Source organism: Charadrius vociferus, unplaced genomic scaffold (genome assembly GCF_000708025.1).
Source record: "Charadrius vociferus isolate BGI_N301 unplaced genomic scaffold, ASM70802v2 scaffold160, whole genome shotgun sequence".
In the NCBI taxonomy this organism is placed as follows: Eukaryota; Metazoa; Chordata; class Aves; order Charadriiformes; family Charadriidae; genus Charadrius; species Charadrius vociferus.
The window spans coordinates 189,747-210,368 of record NW_009646358.1 but is presented as its reverse complement, the minus strand read 5'-3'; the positions used below and the strand labels follow the sequence as shown (position 1 = coordinate 210,368).

The following is a 20,622-nucleotide window of genomic DNA, read 5'->3' as shown; positions in this document are numbered from 1 at the left end:
TTATATTGGACTTTGTAAACTGGTGGCCCATCTATCACACTTCTGTGGAGCTATTAGCTACCAGATCAACCCACAAGAACGAGCTGGAACAGCAGTCACCCAGAACCGAATCCTGGGGCCCCCCAGGCAAAATGGCGTAAAAGAGGGCCGTTTTGAGGGCTTAAAATCCCACTGTATTTATGGCCTGCTCTCGAGGTCTGACCCAATGATACGTGCAACCACAGGCTGAGGCACTGGGGATAGGGCAGGCTCTGTGGGGAGTGCATGTGCCACGTGTCAGGTAGCCCTGTCTATTTACGCTGGCCATCCATTTACAGGCTGGATGGGGCTAGCCCTTGCATATGTATGTATAAATCCATGTGAGGTAAATGTGAAAGTGATTTTGGTAGTGGCAGTGCAATTCCTGTTACCTTGACCTGTGCTGAGAGTAGCATCCTCAGGGCTATGTTCCAGTAAGGAGGAGTCAAGGCCCTCCTATTGGCACATTCATTAATGGGGGCAATATGACTTAATTTCCAAGATCATCAGCTTTCCTGTGTACAGTGGTTTGGTTCTCACTATTACAATAGTGCATAATTATTATTTTCATAATAATGGCAGTCCATATTCATTGCTTCTGTCAGTGGGAATTTCCTCCTTCAGAAGTGGTTGTCAGGCGTGTGATGTCTGCTGAACTCCCCTGGTAGGAAGGAAAGTGGGCTTCAGCAGTATGCAGTGGTGGGCTTGCAGGTGGTCATCTCCCAGTGGCTTCATGAGACAGGTAAATCCATGTCAGGGTTTCAGCTCCTCCTTTTCTCTCCCCACTTCTAACATCCTCCCTTCAGTCCGTCTAGATGAACATTATGACCCGAGTCTCATTCTTACCTGACTGCTTCATTCCTTGTGGGTCCCAGGGGCATATTCCAGCCTCAAGAAGAACATGCAGTCTCCACAGCTATTGCAGTATCTGCCAGCTCAGAGTCTGGGAGGCCGAGAACAACTCTTCATGTGTGTAAAACTTGAGTGGTTACAGAGACATCACGAGGGTTGCAGAATTTGTGCTAGCTGAAGAGAGAAGGCTTGGGATTTGACCTTAACAGAAGGGTGGTTTTCTGAAACAATCTGTTTCTATAAATAGACTGAATATATTGATAGTGGTTTATTTCATATTAAGTATTACTTGGGTTGCCTCTTCCTGCTCTTCTGGTCCCCTCAACTGAAAACTGGTAGAGAAGGGTTTGTTAATGAGTTATTGTTGACCCAAACAACTTGCAAACCAAGTTTAATTTTAGGGAGATATCAGTAACCAAGAAAATCTCCTGGAAATTATATTTAGTAAGACATACCAATAAGCCAGTGCTGATGGCAGTATCATGAAGCGTAAAGTGGCCTTAAAAAGGTCACAAGAACATTTAGTTTTATTTTCATTTATCACCTGATCTCCACAGATGTGTGAGGTGAAATTTCAAAATGTATTTTCAACTTGTTTATTAAGAAATAGTAGTAATGACAAATGTGATCTTTGTTTTTCTTTTGATTACGTAGCTATGGGCTGTAAGTATTCTCGCTTCCTGGCTTCCTAATTGCAAAGGTGGTAAAGATGAATTGTTAATTAAAATCTCTCTCCCGGACAGGTCTTTAAATGCTCGTGTTAATTAAGTCTTTAAAAATTGACGTGGCTAAAAATCTCAGTTTGGTCCTTTGTGATACCTTATTCCAGTTAGTTTTCCGGTTATACAGAGAGCTCTAATGTGACTGAGACCCAAATTTCTGACATAAATTACAGAAAGCCTCCTTCTTCTCTTTCCTTTTCTTTAGAACTAAGGAAAGACTATTAAAAATTGTCCAGGTTTACTTTATGCATCAGTGAGAATAAAAGACCGAACCGCATTTCCATTTTAATTTGCAGATCTGTTACCCCTCCTTTGACTGCCTGTGATGAGCAGTGTGACTAATGAGCTCTGCTGGACCAAAAAAGAGTGGCACTTTTCCCTTTCTTCTACTTCCCCGTTTTTTATTCTTGGGTGTGGTTTTTTTATGTTGCTTGCCTCTGATGTTTTGCAGCTTTTCTGGTCTGGGCTTGGACTAATTCCCAGATCTGTTCTTGCAGATTTTAACTTTGCCATGTACCCACCATCAATGATAGCAACTGGAAGTGTGGGAGCAGCCATCTGTGGCCTTCAGCTCAATGACGGGGACAGGCTCACGGACCTCCTGGCCAAGATCACAAACATAGATGTGGTGAGTGTCCCACATTCCTCTTCTCCTTTCACTTCTGAGGGCGCGGTGGAGATCCCGGGCTATCAAACCTGGGTTGATCCTGAAAGACCAGTGGAGCAAAGGAGGGGGAAGCTCCTGGAGCGAGCGGGTTGCAAGCGTGGAGCTGGCACCTTGCTTGCAGCGCTTTGGATGTCCAAAGCTCCTTGTCCTTCCCTGGGATCAATTTTCATTGACGCTTTGTTCAGCAGCTTGGTGGGAGAGCCTGCTTTGCCTGCTGTGGCTGATGGTCAGGCTTGCTATAGAGGGGAGCCACCTTGGGTACCACCCTGGGTGATGGGGTGAGCAGATGGACAGTATCCCCTGGGGTGTAAGGTAAACCAGTATATGTGCTGGTCCTGTGTTCGCAACCTTGAAACTGCTCTTCTGGCCCTCATTGAGGTATCATCTAAAAATTTCTCACTTGAAGGGAGTAATGAGCTAATCCTCCAGCACTGGCACGGTGAGAGGCAGGTGCAACCCAGACTGTCTGGGTTTTCACTAAGTTTGCCCCGCGAAGGGCATTCCTTGGCATGGCAGAAAGTCCCGTCGACAGTAGGAAAGATGAATCCGATGTCAGTTCAGTGGTGCTCAAGCTTACTCAAAAGTGAGTTTCCGGGTCTGGGGTCAGCTTCTAGTGGGGGCATCAGAAAACCCAAACCTGACAGCTGTGCTTGGCAGTCTCAGCAGAAAGCTGGGAGCACTCAAGATGCGTTCCCCGAGGTGTGTTGCCTCTCCCGGTGTGTCCCTGTGTCGGTGGGACACTGCAAGGAGAGCTTACGCTCCTGCAAATCCAAACCGCTTGGTCTGTGGATAGAAAGGAGTTGCATCTCTTGCTGACGTGTTTTGCTGTGATGAAATTCACTCGAAAGAAAATGAGTGAAGCTTTCTGAAATTTAGGCCACTAATAAGCTAATGCTTTTCTTTACCATAGAAGTATCAGTTTCCAATGCATCGTCATTAACATGTGCTAACTATAAGTCATTTTATTGCTTTTACTTCGCAGCGTAAATACACTGTGATAACATTGTCAAGAGAAGGGCTTTTTTTTTTTTTCCAACAAATGTTCTATGTTTTGTTTAAAAAGGAATAGTCCAGTTTAACAAAAAGGGGAGAATTTTGCTATTTCTTGTTTTCTTTCAGTCAGATTGATCCTAATTTTCAAGTGCAGTTCTGGAGCTTCCCATTTCTTTTGATTGGAACTGAGTTTTGCACAGGAAAAGGAACATTTCCAATTCTCAATGCTTATAATATAAATCAAGTAGCTGCAGGAATTTATTTCAGTGTAAATGAAAATTTTACGCAGGTACTTGCTTTTTTTGTTTCTGTTTATATGTGGAGAAACAGAGTGGGGATACAGTAAGCAGCAAGAGCATGCAAGAAGAATCCTATATAACAATTCAGACTGCATGGCCTGGTGCAGGTATTGCACAAAGCTTATCTGTACAGTTGATTAATTTAGACTGGGTAAATCCATTAAGTTTACTTCATTGATGTGGATAACAAGAATTATCTGTCATTGGTACTGATATTGGCAGTTACTGGCTGAAAGAAATTTTCTCCTTGGATGCTTGTCTGACTGGTTGTAACATGACAAATTTTGGATGCTGCATCCAGCAAATATCTGGGAGGACTCTTAAGACAAGTGGGCAGATGTGAAAAGGACATCAGAAACCGGGTGGAGGAAGATGAGGATTTAGGGAGAGACTAACAGCTTGTTAGCAAAGGTGCTGTCTTCAGGCAAGGCTGTGAGTATCCACAGAATAAGGAAAACGGTGCAAGCCACTAAGAGGTTCTTGTATAACTCCATGAAGTGTGTGAAAGGTCAGTGCCCCACCACTCTGATTTTCCTTGTTGTATGGTGATGCCAGATGAAGCTGTTCCTGCTTGGCTGCTGCTTTTTTTCATGCTTGTTTTTGCTCATGTATGCCCACACAGCTGTTCACATCCTTGTCTTTCAAACCCATCCTGGAACTGATCGAGGTTAAAGAGGGGGGAAAGACCACTTGTTTCGGAGTTGGAGGCTTGCTTGGTTTCTAAACGGGATCAGTTCACTGATAGATTTCCAAGAACAGCCTCAGAAACAGCTGAGCGAGCTGTGCACAGTGGCACAGGGCAGGACTGTAGGGGTGGATGGGGATGAGAGGAGTATCTGTAACTGTCACTGTCTGTGAGTTTCTTGTACTACAGCTATAGAAATTGCAGCCTGCTGGACCAACTTGGTAGACAGCAGGACAGGGATGATGATGAGAGCGAGGGAGCGACAGTGTGGGGTGAGGAACAGGCGCACGAATAGCCCTTAGGGTGGCAGAGGAAGGACAAGGAGGCTTGCTGAGTGCAAAAGGGAGTAGTTGGAAAATTTAGGGGGAGCCTCCATAAGGTTGGCACCTGTTTCCGCGGCTGTGAAGCAGATAGGAGCACATCACTGCCCATGGAAATCCCTGGGTAGTCGTTTGGAAGTACGCTTTTGGAGGACTGAAGCAAGTGGTGCTCGGGTACCACCAAAACCCAGCCCTACAATAGATACCCTCAGCGGACCTTATCGCTTTGTTCCTGTGCCATCTGATTAATTATGCAGTCTTTCCATCACTAGACCATGTTCCCCATATTTGTGAGCTCCAGACAAACTTCTGATACTGTTTCCACAGTATTTTAGCACTTTTTGGAAGGGTAATGCCAAGGTATCCCTTGCTGGTGTATTTGAGGTGTTTGGTGGGTTTTGATCAACCATGAAGAAGCTGGGTTCTGTCTTTCTGGAGATGCTAGAGGGTTTTCAGGGTAGTTCTTCATCTTCTCTAAGAGTTTCCCTCTGCAGTCGCAAGGGTCTTTTCCCTCCTTGCTCCTTTTCGGCATGGACAGGTTTGCATTGCTGTGACAGCATGTTGCTAACAATACTCAGCTCTTAGGTGAGGGCAAGCAAGCTCAACATGAGAGCCACGAGGCCTACATCATTGGGACTTTGCAAGATACTTAGCTGTGCCTCAGTTCCCTCGTCACAGGGAAGAGCATTTCCCTCCTTCACCTATTGTTTTTGCCAGCAAAGAGATTTTGAGCATCCCTTCCTGATGCAGCCCTTGCCGCAGTAATCTGTTCCTCAGTCACCTTCATGCATGGGGTCATGTTCAGAAGGTCCCGTAAAGCTGGATGCAGCTGCTCACTTGTGTAGGCGCTCCTCAGGGAGGAAATTACACCCGTGGGTTTTCCTACTGCACCTCTCCACGGGTTCCTTTCTGGTTGCCGGCGGGTGCCTTGCTGCTTCACCTGTGAAACCCTGCTTGAATCAGGGTCCTAGGTGCTCAGTCTGCAGACTGGGGATGTTTGTGAAGGCTTGCAGGGACAGAAGAAAAGTCACAGTAGGGTGTCTTTCTGGTGGAATTTTCTTTCTCCTTGGTCTGGTAGAGCCCATGTTAATTGAGTTTCTGAGCGTGTTGCAAGCACATTATTACACACAACCACATTTGAGGGGTCATGTGTAATATGAGCTGGTTTTGCTCTCTTGGTAGTTTTTCTGGATTCTCTTTATTTGGTATTTATTGATAGACACTTAAACCTCATGTTCTTTATTATAGGAGATACTTGAAGTTTTCCCAGGCATCCTAGCACTTCTTAGTATAAGGCTCTTTTGCAGCATCTTGCAGATTGGACAAACTTCATCTCTTGTGCTGAACTTTTCTATCCTGATTGTTTTACCCTGAAAGAAAATACCTGCCAAAACAGCTTAGGAGCTCCTGAGTGGTTAGAAGAGAAAAAAAAAGATGATTTTTCTTGCACCGAAAGTTTCTTCACACTTTTTCTTTGAAATTTAGCAGATGGGTTTTTGTCAGAAATATGCTTTTTGCCATCCCGGTGAAAATCTTCCCAAATTTGGCTGGGTTTATATGCCTTTGGGGAAAAAAAAAATAATAAAAAATCACTCTTCCCAAATAACAAAGAACTCTTAACATTTTACTGGTCACATCCTCTCCAAGAGTCTGCCGGCACTGGGCAGAGACAAACTTTCTTCCCTTTGCTCCTGGTCTCAGCCCACAACAGCACAGACTGATGAGGAGAGTCTCGCGCAGCCCCTGAGTCAGGGCATGCTCGGCACAGAAGGTGCTTCTGGATAATTTAATGGATAAAAAATTTAAGTCTTTGCAGAAGTTAGAGGTGTGGTCATTTTGTTCAAGATGCTTCTGTTGTTGTAGCAGAGGTGGCCTGAACCCAGTCTGTCTCCTGCAAGCTTTGAAGTCTCAGCCCAACCAAAGGTGACCAGAATTTTGTCTGTATTTTTTATTATAGTGTATTTTTTATTAGCCAGCTATTTGGAAATGGGAAAAATATTTCAGTAGATACTTTCCCTGTGACTTTTGGGTTGGAGTCAGGGCCCAGGACTGGAAAATTTCATCCCACATGTTAAAATTTGAGAGAGAGAGAACCAACTGAAAACAAGGTCTCAGAGAAGTATCGGGCAGTCTTAGCAATAGGTGGTAACGCCAGCTTCATCTGTAAAATGTATTGTTGGAAAAAATGCACTGGATAGATTGTGTAAGAGTTAGCCCAAGGCTGTGTTAATGAAGACTAAGGACTATTGTAGTATATTTTACGCTGGGACTTAATTGAAGTTGAATGAACAGCTTTAGTTCTCTCACTTCCTAATTTTTGATGCCTGAGAGCTCTTCCTGCAGCAGCACCATTAATTCATCATCACTGTGTGAATGATTTTGTTTTCAAAGGGGAGGTTAGGGAAGAGGAAGAAACAAGGGCTCCTAGGCATCAGGAGCGTCATGCAGTGCAAAAGCGAGGGAACTCACAGAAATTACCATTTTTCAGAGGGAAGACTTTTTGTCCCCTCCCTGTGCCTCCTGATAGCCCACAGGAAATGGCAGAGAGTGGGAGGCAGAGTACTTCCTGACCAGGGGGTCTTGTGTCTTCTTTTTTTTGGTGTGCATGATTGCTTAGCGTGGAAACAGATGATGGGACTTTCTTATTGGCTTTCCAGAAAATGTCACCGTCAGAGGTGAAGCATGAAAAATTTCAGCTTCAAAGTTGCAAGCGTATGAAAATAGAGAATGATAATGAAATCCTGATGCAACTTAACTGCAATGAGCTTTTCTGAACTTTTACTGTTTTATAATGATAATTTGAGGGTGCTATCTGTTTGCTAGGAAATAGCAGCATAAACCAAGAGACTGGAGTCAATGGAGTTATTCTAGATTTACACTGGTGTAACTGAGACTGGAGTTTGGCATTTAGTGCTATAATGTTTTTAATGAATGTTTCATTAAGAATTAGACCAAAAAAATGATATTAATAAACAGCATTATTTAATTTAGAACCCAGCTGTTGGGTAAGCAAACAACCAACACACGAGTGTTTCTTTGAAAAACACATCCTTGTGTGAATCCAAAGCAGCGCTACAAACTTTAGATGAGATAGCACAAGGCATCCTGGCAGTGTCATTCTAGGGATAACAGTTATTTCTGACAAATAGCTGCCCTGGGCCATTTGGTGAAGGTTGAATCGCAGTCTGAAGAGACAGTGACAAGGAAGCCATGCAAACCTCAGCTTCATTACTCCTTCCACCTACCAAAATAAACACCAGGGAGCTACTCTTGGAGAATCTGAGAAGCTCAGCAGCCTTATGGGTAGTGAAAGTAGCTCTGCATGGTATATCTGAATTGCCTTTTCTGATTGTTATTGTCCCAAAGAGTCATTAAGAGCTGGTCCCATGCAGCTCTGCAGGACAGGGATTGCATGGTCTGAGCTGTTTTGATGCCAGAGGGTGGGAACATTTCCTTTGCTGTTTCTTGAAGAGGAGAGGAGAGGCTGGTGTGCAAAGAGTTAACAGACCTACTCACAGGAAGCGCGCGCTGAGCTCCCTGTGCATCTCTTGGTGGGTCATTGCAATGGAAAAATAAACAACTCGGGAAGTCAGGAATTTCCATAGCATCCCAGACCAGCACTCCAGTGCGCACAGTATCCTGTCCCTGGTGGAGCCAGATGCTTCAGAAGAGGATACGAGCATTCCCGCTGTGTACAATTACGGGATGTGAGGAAGGATAGCTGCATGGGTAGGGTACATTTTAAGACCTTGCAATCAATAGTTTGCTTTGCCACAGACCTGTCTTGGGCAAATCTATCTCCTCATCTCCTGCAAGAGCAGCCGTCAGTTTAGTGTGTCAGCTTGCTAGCCATGGGTCTGGAAATCGCCTCTCTGGCCGTGCCTGGGAGTGTTCTCACAAACCACGTGTGGGGCGTGCATGCCCTGGCCTGATTACTGCTTGCATCTCCCTTGAGTCTGTCCGGAGCCCTTCTATTCTCTGGTACCCCAGATCTCCTCGTGGAAGACAAATAGATTAAGGTTTCTGAGGAGCTCAAGAAACTACTGCAGGTGTACATAGATGAGGTCTTTACCTGTTACAAAGCACCTTGGACTAGAATTTTGTAGGCTAAAGTCAGCGAGAATTAAACATGCAGCTAAGTTTTAAGGATTACCCTACTCTGAGCAGAAGGTTGCGTTAGGTGACCTCCAGGGGTCCCTTCCAACCTTTCTATGAGGCTGAGTGCACTGAAACATAGAAATGATCATCTCATATTAAAAATGTATTCAGGCTTACATCATTGACAAAAGCTGGCAAGGTTACATCCCAAATTAAGCTGGTTAATGGCTGTTTGTGTAATAAACTCTGTAGCACCATAGCCGCCAGAAGGGCTGGCCAGGCTCACTCTGTGTGATAGTGAGGGTTGTATGTGCATGTAAGGAGCATCTTCTTCCTAGAGCCCAGCTCTCAAGGTTGCATCGGGATGACAAAAGGAGTTGTCCTCCCCAGCATCAGCAGCAGGGGAAGGGTTTTCAGGCAGAGCCAATGTGTAGGCTTGTATGTGGGCACAAGTCCTTTTTAAAAGTCTGTTCCCGGATGGGAACTGGTGTGTATTGAGTGGTTTTGAAAATCCAAAGCATATTTAAGGGCCTGAGGTAGAAAGGAAAAAGGAACCAAGCTTTTCTTAAAGTCTTGTCGAAACAGTTGGCTGTGAGCCCTTGAAAATGTGGAGTCAGGCTGTTCTAAAGACTGGATTCCTAATAAATGGCATCTAAAATATCTCCACTTAAATGTGCTACATGTGTCAGTGCAGGGATTTTTTTTCCCCCAAGGTCTGAAAAGCCCCTTCATAAAGATCCCTGCAGATTTCTGCACAGAAACAACGTTCAGAACCACCACACTCAAGAATTCAGTTTCTGTTGAGCCGCAGTATAAAATCATGGAAATCTGTCTTGAATGGATAGCATTTGAACATTGTCCCTACAGCACATACAGCATTTATCCCCTCTTTTGTAGTGTTTAGGGCCTGTGGTTTTGGAACCAAGTAACGGGACTCGCTGTATCTTATCCTGCCTTATTTGTTGCAGACCACATTTTGTATGCAAGGAAACAACAGACTAAATATCCTCCAAAAGAAAGGAAGAATGAGATAGTTTCCTAAGTTGTCTTTGCCTGAGTTGGCAGCTGCTCCGCTTCATTCAGCTTTTTGTTCCCCAGTGAGTGCTGTGCGTGTGTAGCAACAATGGGGTGATGCAGTTACACCGTGGGCTCATGGCGGAGTTCCGTCAGATCCATTCATAAATACAGCCTGGGCTGGCGCGCCGAGGAAGCCAGGCCCCCCGAGGAACCGGCTCTGCAGCCCGAGCATCGCCGCCGGAGGAGCTCATGGGCCAGCGATAGATAGTCTGGTCGGAGCCTTGCCCCCGACCTCCAGCAGGGAATCCTTGCTCAGCTCATACAGCTCTGTATAATGCAGGTGGGCTGGCACGGCTTTTTTAAAATCCTCTTTTACAATAAATGCGGCATTTTTTACAGCAAGGCAGATTCACAGCTTTTCACGTTTGCAAAGTATACCTGTCAGAGAGAGACAATCAACTTGAAATCCCAAGTCACATGAAAGCAGGGAGTAGAATTTTGAGCATGGCATCTGCCCCTGGATCACCCTGCCAGTGTTTTGGCTTTACTCTCACTTTTTCCAGTTCTGAAAACATTGTTCTCTCCTGTTGCTATGAGAAATACCCACAGGAGCAACAGGAAACCAACAAACTGACTGTTGAAGCAAACAGTGGAACTGAATCTAGAAAGTACACTGTTGAAAGTGCTGAAAAGACTGAAAAATTGCAGAGAAAAATGTGCTATCTTTTCAGATGCTTAATGTTAGTCATCTTATATATCACATTATTACAATAATGTAGCAATAGTAAGCGGAGAAATTCTGGCATAGATGAGATTTTAATTTATTTTTTTAAAGTGAAATGTCCTTGTTAGTCTGCACGAAATGCCCTTTGGAACAGCAAATTACTATTTTCTGTACTGTCAGATGGAAAAAACAGAGACATAGACACTTATCTGTAATTGATGCTCTTTGTTACAGTAGCAAAAATAGACACGTTTAGGAGGGAAGAGATTTCTGTTTTTAAACTGTGTCCATTAGATGTGAGATCACTGAGATACAGTAAATGTAGTAAATGGGCATGATATTCCCACAGCAGCTTTTCAGGCTCTTGTTTTGGAGAACGTCGGCGAGCTAAAGGCCAGCGCTCGGCACACGAAGGCCCTGCTTTGGGAAGGAATCCCTGTTTATGTCAACAATGAAGCATGTGCTTTGGAGAGGTTTGAATTGGGGCTTAAATGTGAACCAGCAGAGGAATCCAGCCGTCTTTTGTATTTAGGAGTACAGATGACACGTTCCATGCTGGAATTTATGTAAATCCCAACTCTTTAATGCATGTCTGATTGCCGCTTTCTTAGGTTATCCAAGCAATGCATACATGACCGGTGAACAGTATTGTCACTTCAGATATCTCCAGCATCCATTCCATTTATCATACCGGGTCCCGCAGCTAAAAAAAGTCCTGGTTTTCTGGTTTCCCTTTTGCAATTAGTTTTAAGAAAGAGGAAGAGATCAGGGGCGTTAACAGTTATTTGTGAAGTAATTTTGTGAAGTAATTAATATATATGTGGAAAACCAGCCACGTTGTAACACAAAAATGCCAGAAGGCTTTTGCAGCGTTCCCAGCTTTGGGACATTGAGCACTCAGCAAAGCAGCCAGGGTTTGGATCCAGGCTCTTAAATCTGGTCAGGAAATGCAGCAGCATCAAGAAGTAGCCAGTAGAGTTATAGCTCAGTATTTTGCATCGTTTGTATGCATATGTTGTATATAAAAACTGTTACTCTTCTGCTGCTGGTTTTAAAGGAGAGTAGGGTTGCGGTTTGGCTTTTGAAAGCCCTTGGGGAGTGGTCCACTTGGTCACTGAGCAGGATTGTCCTCAGCCTTGGCAGCGCAAAGGATTTCATGACTGTGCCTTGGCGTTGGCCTGAGCTTGGCACAGCTTGGGCTGTGGTGGTGACAGCAGGCGTGCCCGTCCCTGCCGGCCGCCCTGGGGTTGCCACGCTGGGCGCTTGGCAGCTGGACATCCGTACGTCCCAGGTAGGGCTCTGAGGTAGTGTCACTTCAGTCGTTTCTCACTGGTCTGATCAAAGCTGTTTAGCTGGCTCAGGCTTTGGCAGGTGCCGACCTTATTTAGGCTGTGGTTGCTGATGCACAACACCTCACCATAAAGCTTGTCAACGGTTAAGCAATATTTAAATTTAACAGAATTAAAGTGGAACATGGTTAAACAGTACTTTCGCAGTCTTTGGTTTCTTCCTTAAATGCTGCCATAACGCATTTTCTCTGGACACTGGTATTCCCAAAGGAGTGCCGTCTTGGATGGACAAAAGCTGGGTGGCTGCAAGGCTCAGACCAGTTTCCACGTCCCCCTTAGGAGGCTTGCTGGAGTAAGCTTTCTTATTTCTTCTCTCGGGCAAGACCAAAACTGAGATGCAAAAAGGGAAAATCTAAAAATCACAGTGCAAAAAGTGCTGCGTCCTGAGGCACTGTGGAAGAGACCAGAGCTAAGTTCATCACTTCTGCACAGTGTGGTGCACCTCCCTGCCTGCTGCAGTCAGCGAGCGGTGAAGCTGTGGTGGTTGCTGGCACGAGGAGCGCACGGTCTGGCAGTCCTGGGCATTATGTGACCAGTATGGATCCAGGGGTGTGCTATCATTGCTCAGCCCTGCCTGGCTATGAAATTAATCTGGTGGCTTAAATCTGTTTATAGAGTGGCTGTCATCGTGGGAGTAGGTGCAGTAAATAGACAGCCAGTCCCCTTAGGGTCACAGAAGGTCTGGATTGATTCAAAATGGAGCAAGAGAGAAAAGATGCATGGCTGAAATAGTTTACCTTCTTGTGATAGCCCTCCACTACCAGCATTTGAGAGGAGTGATCTTTTTCTTTGTGGAAAAGGTGGGGTACTGCTACTCAGTTGCTGTGGGATTTGATGCAGAGACCACTGTCGTCCAAAAGGTACCATCTATCCACTTCGGCTTGGATGGGGTGCCAAGGAAGACTTTAAAATGCCTAGATAAAGTTTATGGCAGAAACCCAAGCCAAGTTAGTAAAATGGCTATAAAACATATAAAATGTCTTTTCAATACTCTCCACCTTTTTTGTTTGTTTGTTTGTTTGTTTGTTTTTTTAAATTTATTAGTCCAGTCATGATCTTGCAAGATGAAAGAGAATGTCTTGCACCTATTTAACTCAGTAAAGCTAGGGCGACAGGCTGCGTGTGTCACAATGAGGTTAGTCCTGGAGCTCAGAGCAGCCAGGACTGAAAATCTCAGTAATGACCGGTGCAGAGCGAGAGCCTGTTGGTTGAGTTGAGTGGGATGCCTCCCTAATAGCTTGCCAGTGCACTATAAACATTAGTTTAAAACTGGAAGCTGGAGGGCAGTATAGGGCATATATATTGTAGAGATGTTTAAAAGTTCAAGAAAATGAATTATGTATAATATTCTGCAGGATCTTTCCTAGTGCTTGTGCTTTCTTTCAAGATTGTCATGAATGGAAATTTAAATCCACAATTATTGTTGACTTGAATAAGTAGAACCTGCCATAGTGCTGCTGATTCCTCCTTCCAGTCATTTTCACTGCCAGCATTTCCATCGCAGCCACAAGGGGTGCCCCTCATCGAAAAGCATTTCTTTTCCTTCAGATGCATTTCAAGTGTGCTAGTAAAACCACCCAGGGATGAAAAAGTTTCAGAAGAAAACAAAGAAACCCAAAAGTTAATTGCTTTTTAATTGCTTTTTTCTGTACATGTTGAAGTAAAAGTAAAACTATGGAATGGAAAGTACCTGAACTATTTTAATCATTAAAACTACTAGACCGTATAGAAGAATGGGGAAGTTGATCCATGTGACACACACTTAAAAAACTATTTTATAAAATCAACAAAGGCAACCTTACAATATTCTGAAGGAGTGGCCCAGTCCCTGTGTTGCAAAATCCAGGGCCATTATTTCAGTGCATTATAGTGTTCTTTCAAGGAAGATTCGCTGAAAATAGTGCAATTCATTTTTCCTTTTCTTTGATATGTTTTTTAAAGCTCTAATTTTCTCTTGTCAGTGCTATTTAGAACTTGCGAAATGAAAGCCCACCAGTAAAATATGTATAGGTGGAGCAAATCCCCATGAAACTTGGAGGGGTTAAAAACACTGCATCAGGGGAAGGCCAGGCTGTTTGTCCTTACAGGTTTTTTTTTTATTTTTTGTGTTGCGTCACACACTTTGGATTGACAGAAGATTCCAGTGAAGCAAACAGAAGTGGTAGCCCCATCTATAAAATAAGTTACTTGCTGTACCACACTCTGACAATTGGGCTGATAAGGTACTTATAATAAATTCTTTTTTTTTTTTTCCTTCCACCCATAAGATTATCATCCAGCTGGTGTACTTCATTTGTCTTAAAGCTAGTTGCGGATTGAGACAGCGCACAGCATATGCGGTTTTGGGATTTTTCGTGTAAGAGCACAAGCACTTTGCTCACACATCGCATTGGCCAGGTGTAAACTTCTGCCAATTCCAGTTTATTAAAGTAGCCATTGACAGGTTTAGTTGGCCTCTTATCTGGCATAAAACACGTTGCTCAGATCTGCCCACAGCACTGTGACGTTGTGCTGTGCCACGTAGCATCTGTTGTCCCGCAGCTACCACGGTGAATAAAAACCCATTGGGTGACCTGAGTACCTCGGCAGAAGCGGTGGTGTGGGCCCGTGTGTCATCTTCAGCAACGGAGGATGGCTGCCTCATTGGGTAGTGCGCAGAGCCAGGACTAACGATTGCGCAGCCGCAGCCCTCAGGTGGATGAGTTTGTTGCACCTTCATCATCCGTACTGGAGAGTTTGGGCTGCATCGGCTGGTGTGTTCCGGCTCATTTTGCTGCATGACTGAGGTTCGCTCATTGATCTGGCATTGGGTTGGTTTTTTTGGTTTTTTTTTTTACTTACTAAATTTTGATTGTAGAACTTGACAACCTGCAAAATAACAGTTTCACCATTTTTGGTTTGTTCTGGCCAGGCAATTTCAGCTCCTGGATGGATGCTTCATAGACATGACTAATTAAACAGAATGTATTACTCAGACTAATAAAAAACTGTGTTTTAGTATGCAAATAGCAATGCTTTTTTGGGAAGCTATTTCATGCTGAATGCAACATGCTGGTCATTTTACCATAGTGTTCTTTGTTGTAAAGAATTCAGTGGTACTTTATTTTAAGTACAAAACTAAGTGTAGACCAGAGCTAACACATGACAGAAAAAATACATCAGTGGCCCGTAGAATCCCGTATGAAATAAAATGCATGCAAACTGTGACAATTCCAGTCTTGGCCCCTTCATTGGTTTTATGTACAAAGTGAAGACATCAAAAATGATGCATTCCTCTATAGGATTACCTAGAGGTTTTAGCCTCTTCATACATTAAATGAAGCGTCATATTGGCCATCAGAAATAGTAATGGTGTAAGTGATCATATGTGAGGGTGTTTAGAAACAGAGTTGGCTCCAAATGCTCAGGCCCTGTGTTCCGTGTGTCACCACCCTTCCTTCCCCAAGCCTGGCTGCAAGGAAATTGCCTCATTAAGTCCTCCAGTTTGAAGCTGCTTTTAAAAAATCTGGCTTATTTTCAGAAGGACATACTATTTTGAAATCGTGCACCACTGTGCTTTAAAAGAAGAGATTCTTATACAAAAAAAAAAAAAAAAAAGCATTATGAGTGTAGTCTGTTACAGGAACCTCCAAACTGGTGCCCCTGCTGGCTCTTCCATTTGAAAATGCCATGACCCTTGAAGTGACTTGTTGACATCGCCCTCTCACAAACAGGTGAATGCTAAAGGTGGCTTTAGGTGGCCCTAAAACCCGCTCAAGCTAATAACAGGGGATTTCCTTTATCTGAGTTTCTGATAGCTTTTGCCAGATTGGTACTTAGGAAGAAAGGCCAAGGAGTTTGTCCAGCTCCCATTGTTAGACAAGCAATTCCGGGATCGGGAAATCACTAAGCCCCCAATAATACAAGAGCAAGCCCCAGCTGTATAAAACATGTACCTGGTCAAATAAAAGTGCCTATTCTTACCAGCTTTGCCAGAAGCAGCTGGAAAGTGGCAACAGACAGAGAAGCCTTTCCCCTTACCTTTTGCTAAAAGGAAAGGAAGAACCCCATGAGGTGAGGCGTGCTAAAATCTTGCTTATCTGTCCTGGATCTCGTCACCAGAAAATCGACTGTGCTCACATTTTATTGCATCTTCAAAAGCATTTGCCTCGGTGTCTCACTTCTGAGGCTTCCAGCTCTGCGCTGCGCAAGCTCGGACACTAAATCTTGCCTTCTGTCCAGGAGCGGGACTCCAGCAGACGGCAGCCCCCAGCCGATGGGGGTGCAAGCGGGGATGGGCAGCTGCCCGCTGCTCTGCCTGTCAGACAGCTCTGGGGGGGCTGGGTTTAGGTGTACCCTTCTCCATCAAATCCCGGCTGTAATGAAGCCGATGCGTGAGCCACGTGTTTGGTAACTCTGCAGGTTTTTTTTGATTAACCTCCTGCTGGCATGGTTGCTACATGAGGAGTTTTGCAGCTTGGGGCGCTGGGAAAGGCAGCGGGCGCTGGTGTGGGGATGGAGACGGGGATGCAGCCCAACGTGGGTCTACCCAGGGCCACAGCCTTGGCACTGGGATGAGCTGGTGTCCTGTCTCGGGGCAGGGGAAGCAGTGACCAGACACACCCAGACCAGCGTTTTCCAATACAGTGTTCCTGCTGTTTCTCTTGAGTGGTTGTTCTTTAGTACACCAGTAACACCTGCATCCCACTGAGCTGACTTGACAATTCAGGTGCTCTGTGGTTCTGACCCCCAGGGTTAGTCACTGGTTTCAAGTGATTGTGATTGTGCACTGGCTGTGGCAGCACAGTGGTGGTGCCCGTGAGATACCTCTCATCTTCCAAGGGCATCGTTCCTGCTCACAGAACATCAGGATGAGTTACAGGAGTGACAGAAATCAGAGCATGACCTGGAGGTGGCTACAAAGAGCTTGGGGTGATCTCTGCAATACATCTGACACAGGAGTCATTCCAGTGTACAGGCAAGGACTGGTTCTATTAGGAGGAGATTGCAGCACTCCTTTGCTGTACTGTGGGCTACACTGGTGCCTGCTGGACCTCAGGAGCAGCGTGCAGTGCTCCATGAGACGAGGACCCTACAGCCAGTCACCTGAATTCAGTGTTCAGTGCTCACTACGCCATCTTAAACAAACCCTCCCAGCTTCCTTTGGCATCACGTTTCATTTGTGTTCTGCCTCTGCATCAGTAGTATGGCACATACATACCATTTTTCCTGAAACCTGGTTTCCAGAGGAGGGAAACGTGGGTGCCTGGGCTGGCAGGGAGCTCCCATGCACCCCTGCAGGGACCCTCCTGTGCTCAGCTGGGCTTCGATGCAAACGGGGATGGCGGTCACCTTCCTCTAAAGCACAGAACTCCTTGATCATAGGAGCTCTGAGTGAATTCAGTGCACAGTTTTCTGAGCCCTGTATGTTGGTTAACCTTGGGCTGCATTTCTTGAGGATATCAAAAGGTATGTGACCCCTCTCCTCCACGTGTTGTGCCGAATTCTAATTATACTTTATCTTCTCAAAAAAAAAAAACCCCAAAAAACAACAATTGGAAACTTTGGTTAAGAGCTGGCTAATGTTGGTAAAATTACCTGCTTTCCTTAACCCTTTCCTTGGACAGAGCAGCACATATTTTGTTGTGGATTCTCCCCTTCCATAAAAAAGCCAGCCTGAGGCAGAGTGTAAAGCGTGGGAAAGTTTAGCTCCAGTGACAGAGACTTGGGAACGTTGCTAGCAGTGAGAAGCATTGCTTGTAGCGGGGCTGCACTGGGGTGGGTACGGTACGGCTGCAAGCCAACTGACTTGACCACAGCTCCTTTTTCAGAGGCAGTCCCACAGTCCCCAGCTCTCAGGACGAAAGGCGAACGTGGGGAAGGCTTGGTCTGCCCGCCACACGCACACGACATTGCAGCAGAGGTTTTTTGGGTCACCGTGCCCCGTACTCGGTTTCGCTGTGGTGTTACTCACCATGCTGAGGGAACAAACTCCTGAGTCAGATTGCAGACAGGTAGCCCAGATACTCAGGAGATTTCGGTGACATCTCACTCTGGCTGTAGCTGATATGATCCACATCACCGTGAGAATTTTTATCTCTAGTACAGCCAGCATCTCATCCAACCCCCTTGTCTTGAGTCAGTTTGCAAAACCATCCCTCACGGCCTCTCTTTGGCAGATGCAGCTTCAGAGAAAGGATTTGATGCTTCATTATATTAAGCAGGACAGTTTCACAACAAGGAGAGGACATGATTTTGCAGCTAGCAGCTGCTGGCCAGTAGCCAAGAAAAATGGGTGTTCGTGAGCCACTGGCACTAATTGCGCCCATCACGAACGTAAATGTCGTCAGCAGAACAGATACTCTGCATTTGACGTGTTTTCCCAGTCTGGCTAGGATGAGAAATTAAACCTCCATATATGAATATTTCAAACTCTCCTGAATAACCTGGTATTGTGTAGAGAAAGTAGGGGGTGTTGGTCAGAGCCCAGCTCCCCAGCATTGCAGTCACATCCCATACTGTGTTCCCAGGCTGACACAAGCACCAGTGGAACCTGGTGGGGGTCAGTGCCCAGCTCTGTTCTTCAGCTCCCCTGCCTGAAAGTGGGAATGGTCATACCGGATCTCACCACCCCTGCCCGGTGCTGCCAGGGCTCTGGTTAAAATACTCCGCTGTACCACTCCTGCTACCAAAACCTGTGTTTCTCTACTGCCTGAAGTCTTTGGGAGACACCTAGCTCTTACGCAGACTGAGGCTTCAGTGAGTTTACAGTATCAGTATCTTTTCCCAGTATTGCAGAAGGACTCCTCAGGGCTGCTTTTAGAAAAAGCCATTTATCGTAGCACCACCTGCTCACCTACGCAGTGTCGTATTGATACTGTCACAGTCCCAGCACACTGCACATAATTGGCTTTGTGTTTAAACAGTCATGGCTTGGGTTTTATTTTTCAGTTTCTGCTACAACCCATTGTTTGATGTTTTCTTGCACTTCTTTGCTTTTCTTTAAATAACCATATCATTTGATCTTCCTGCATATTATCAAGAATGTGGAACATACTGTAATATTTTTAATATTTGCCTTCATTGCTGTGTCTGGTTTAAGTGTGGTGAATCTTCTATTTGTTTATTTATACGTCATGTTTATTGCCAGATTGCTAATGTACAGGGCTCCCAAATTTGTGTTGCTGTACTGTATCCTGCTCTTTCTCCAAGTGTTACGTAGTATAATTTGTAATGTAGTAGTCTCTGAGGCTTCGTTGTGTGTTTTTGACTTACACCTTTTTCTAGTATCTGTCTTTGTTTTAATGTCTTATGTGAATTATTGCCAGTAACTTTTCCTGTGTCTGTTAAATTAGTCCTGCTCTCAGAGTGAAGGTGTGGGAGTGTACCCTACACCTCCTCCTCCTCCTTTGATGCTGAAATCACTTTTCTTCTCTGGAATGCACTCAGAGAATGGTAATGTGGCTGTGTATTTGGGGCTGCATTGTTCCTTCCCCTTGCGTGAATTTTCACAGATAAACAGACCCTTCTTCTTCCTTTGCCTTGGGCACCCAAATGCGTGACTGATAAAAACTCAGGGACAGAGCACTGCACTTTGGTTTATCATTGATTTGCTTGATGGTAAAACTGAAAGTGCCTCTGTCTGTGTGACCCTGGTAAAGCACATGTTGGTTATTTCAGGAGAAAAATGCAGCTTATTTGTAGTGAAGACCCACCCAAGTCACTTAACGCTGCATTGGAGAATGCAAAAATATGCCCTTTGTTTTTTGCAGCACTTTGGGTTCCTGCTTAAGAAGACCACACAAATGAGCAAGGACAGGTAAAATATTGAAACTTGGGGAGTCTAATAAATACGGCATTAGCATAGTTTAACCCAGGGACTTTGTACACAGTGATTACCTGTGAGAATTCAAGGTCATTTTCTGTCATGGCAGACACTCCTCAGGAATATCAGATTGATGCTCTTCCGACCTCTGCTAGCTCAGTAAGGAAAAAGCACTATCTCCGCTAACAGATCAATTTGCTTTCTGTCCTCTAGGACTGCCTTAAAGCTTGTCAAGAACAGATCGAGGCGGTGCTAGTAAACAGCCTTAGGCAAGTCCGGCAGCAGCAACAGCAAAGCAATCCTTCTAAGACGGTGGATGAACTGGACCAGGCCAGCACTCCCACAGATGTGAGAGATATCGACCTGTGAGGACATCGGCACAGAAAGTCACGCTTGCTCCCCCAGCCCTTTTATTTTTGTTACTATTTTTAGAGTGAAATATTTTTTTTTAATCTGCTCCCACATAGAACGTATTTAAAGCTCTTTTAGTTAAAAAAAAAATACAAAAACTGAATAATGAAAAAAAAGCATTTGGTGCCTGTGATGTTCTACAGAAGGGAATCCCACAATATATTTGGTAATTGCTATTTGATTATGTATCAGTGATATTAAATGCTTATAAAAGCATACGAAGTAGCTAGATAAATGTAAGCCTGCATTTGTGGGAACAAAGTAGAGTATACTTGTCTGTGTATTATGACCTAGTGCATACACCCCTTTTTTAGATTTAAGAAAGGAATCGTGTGTGCGATTTTATGGCTTGACTAGATTGCAAAGCAATAGAATAAGGGGTTTAGGGCAAAGTGGGAAAAGCTCCCTGAAGCAATTGAACCATTTTGAATGCAGAAGAGATTTGCTGATCTGTCACCTCTGTTATTAGTCAGAAGTGTTTGTTGGATCTCTGTATGTTAGTTTTGTTTACTCTTGCTGTCTGTGGTAGCTGCTACCTAAGAAAGAAGATGCTTTATTTTGCCAGCCAGAAGAGCAGGTGGTTTTTTTGTTGTTTTTTTTGTTTCGTTGGTTGGTTTTGGTTTGTTTTTTTTTTTTTTCAAATTCCCCTCTCCCCTCTTGACT

The 20,622-nt window shown here is 44.6% G+C and overlaps 1 protein-coding gene across 1 annotated transcript in view; it reads left to right on the top strand.

Annotated features, from left to right (window-relative positions):
• CCND2 (cyclin D2) overlaps positions 1-20,533 on the top strand; it is a 35,776-nt gene extending 15,243 nt beyond the window's left edge. The window contains exons 3-4 of the mRNA XM_009894194.1: positions 2,090-2,220; positions 19,762-20,533. Coding sequence (XP_009892496.1) covers positions 2,090-2,220; positions 19,762-19,917 — 287 coding nt within the window. The 3' untranslated portion in view covers positions 19,918-20,533. The remainder of the gene's footprint in view (positions 1-2,089; positions 2,221-19,761) is intronic.
• The last annotated feature ends 89 nt before the right edge of the window (positions 20,534-20,622 follow it).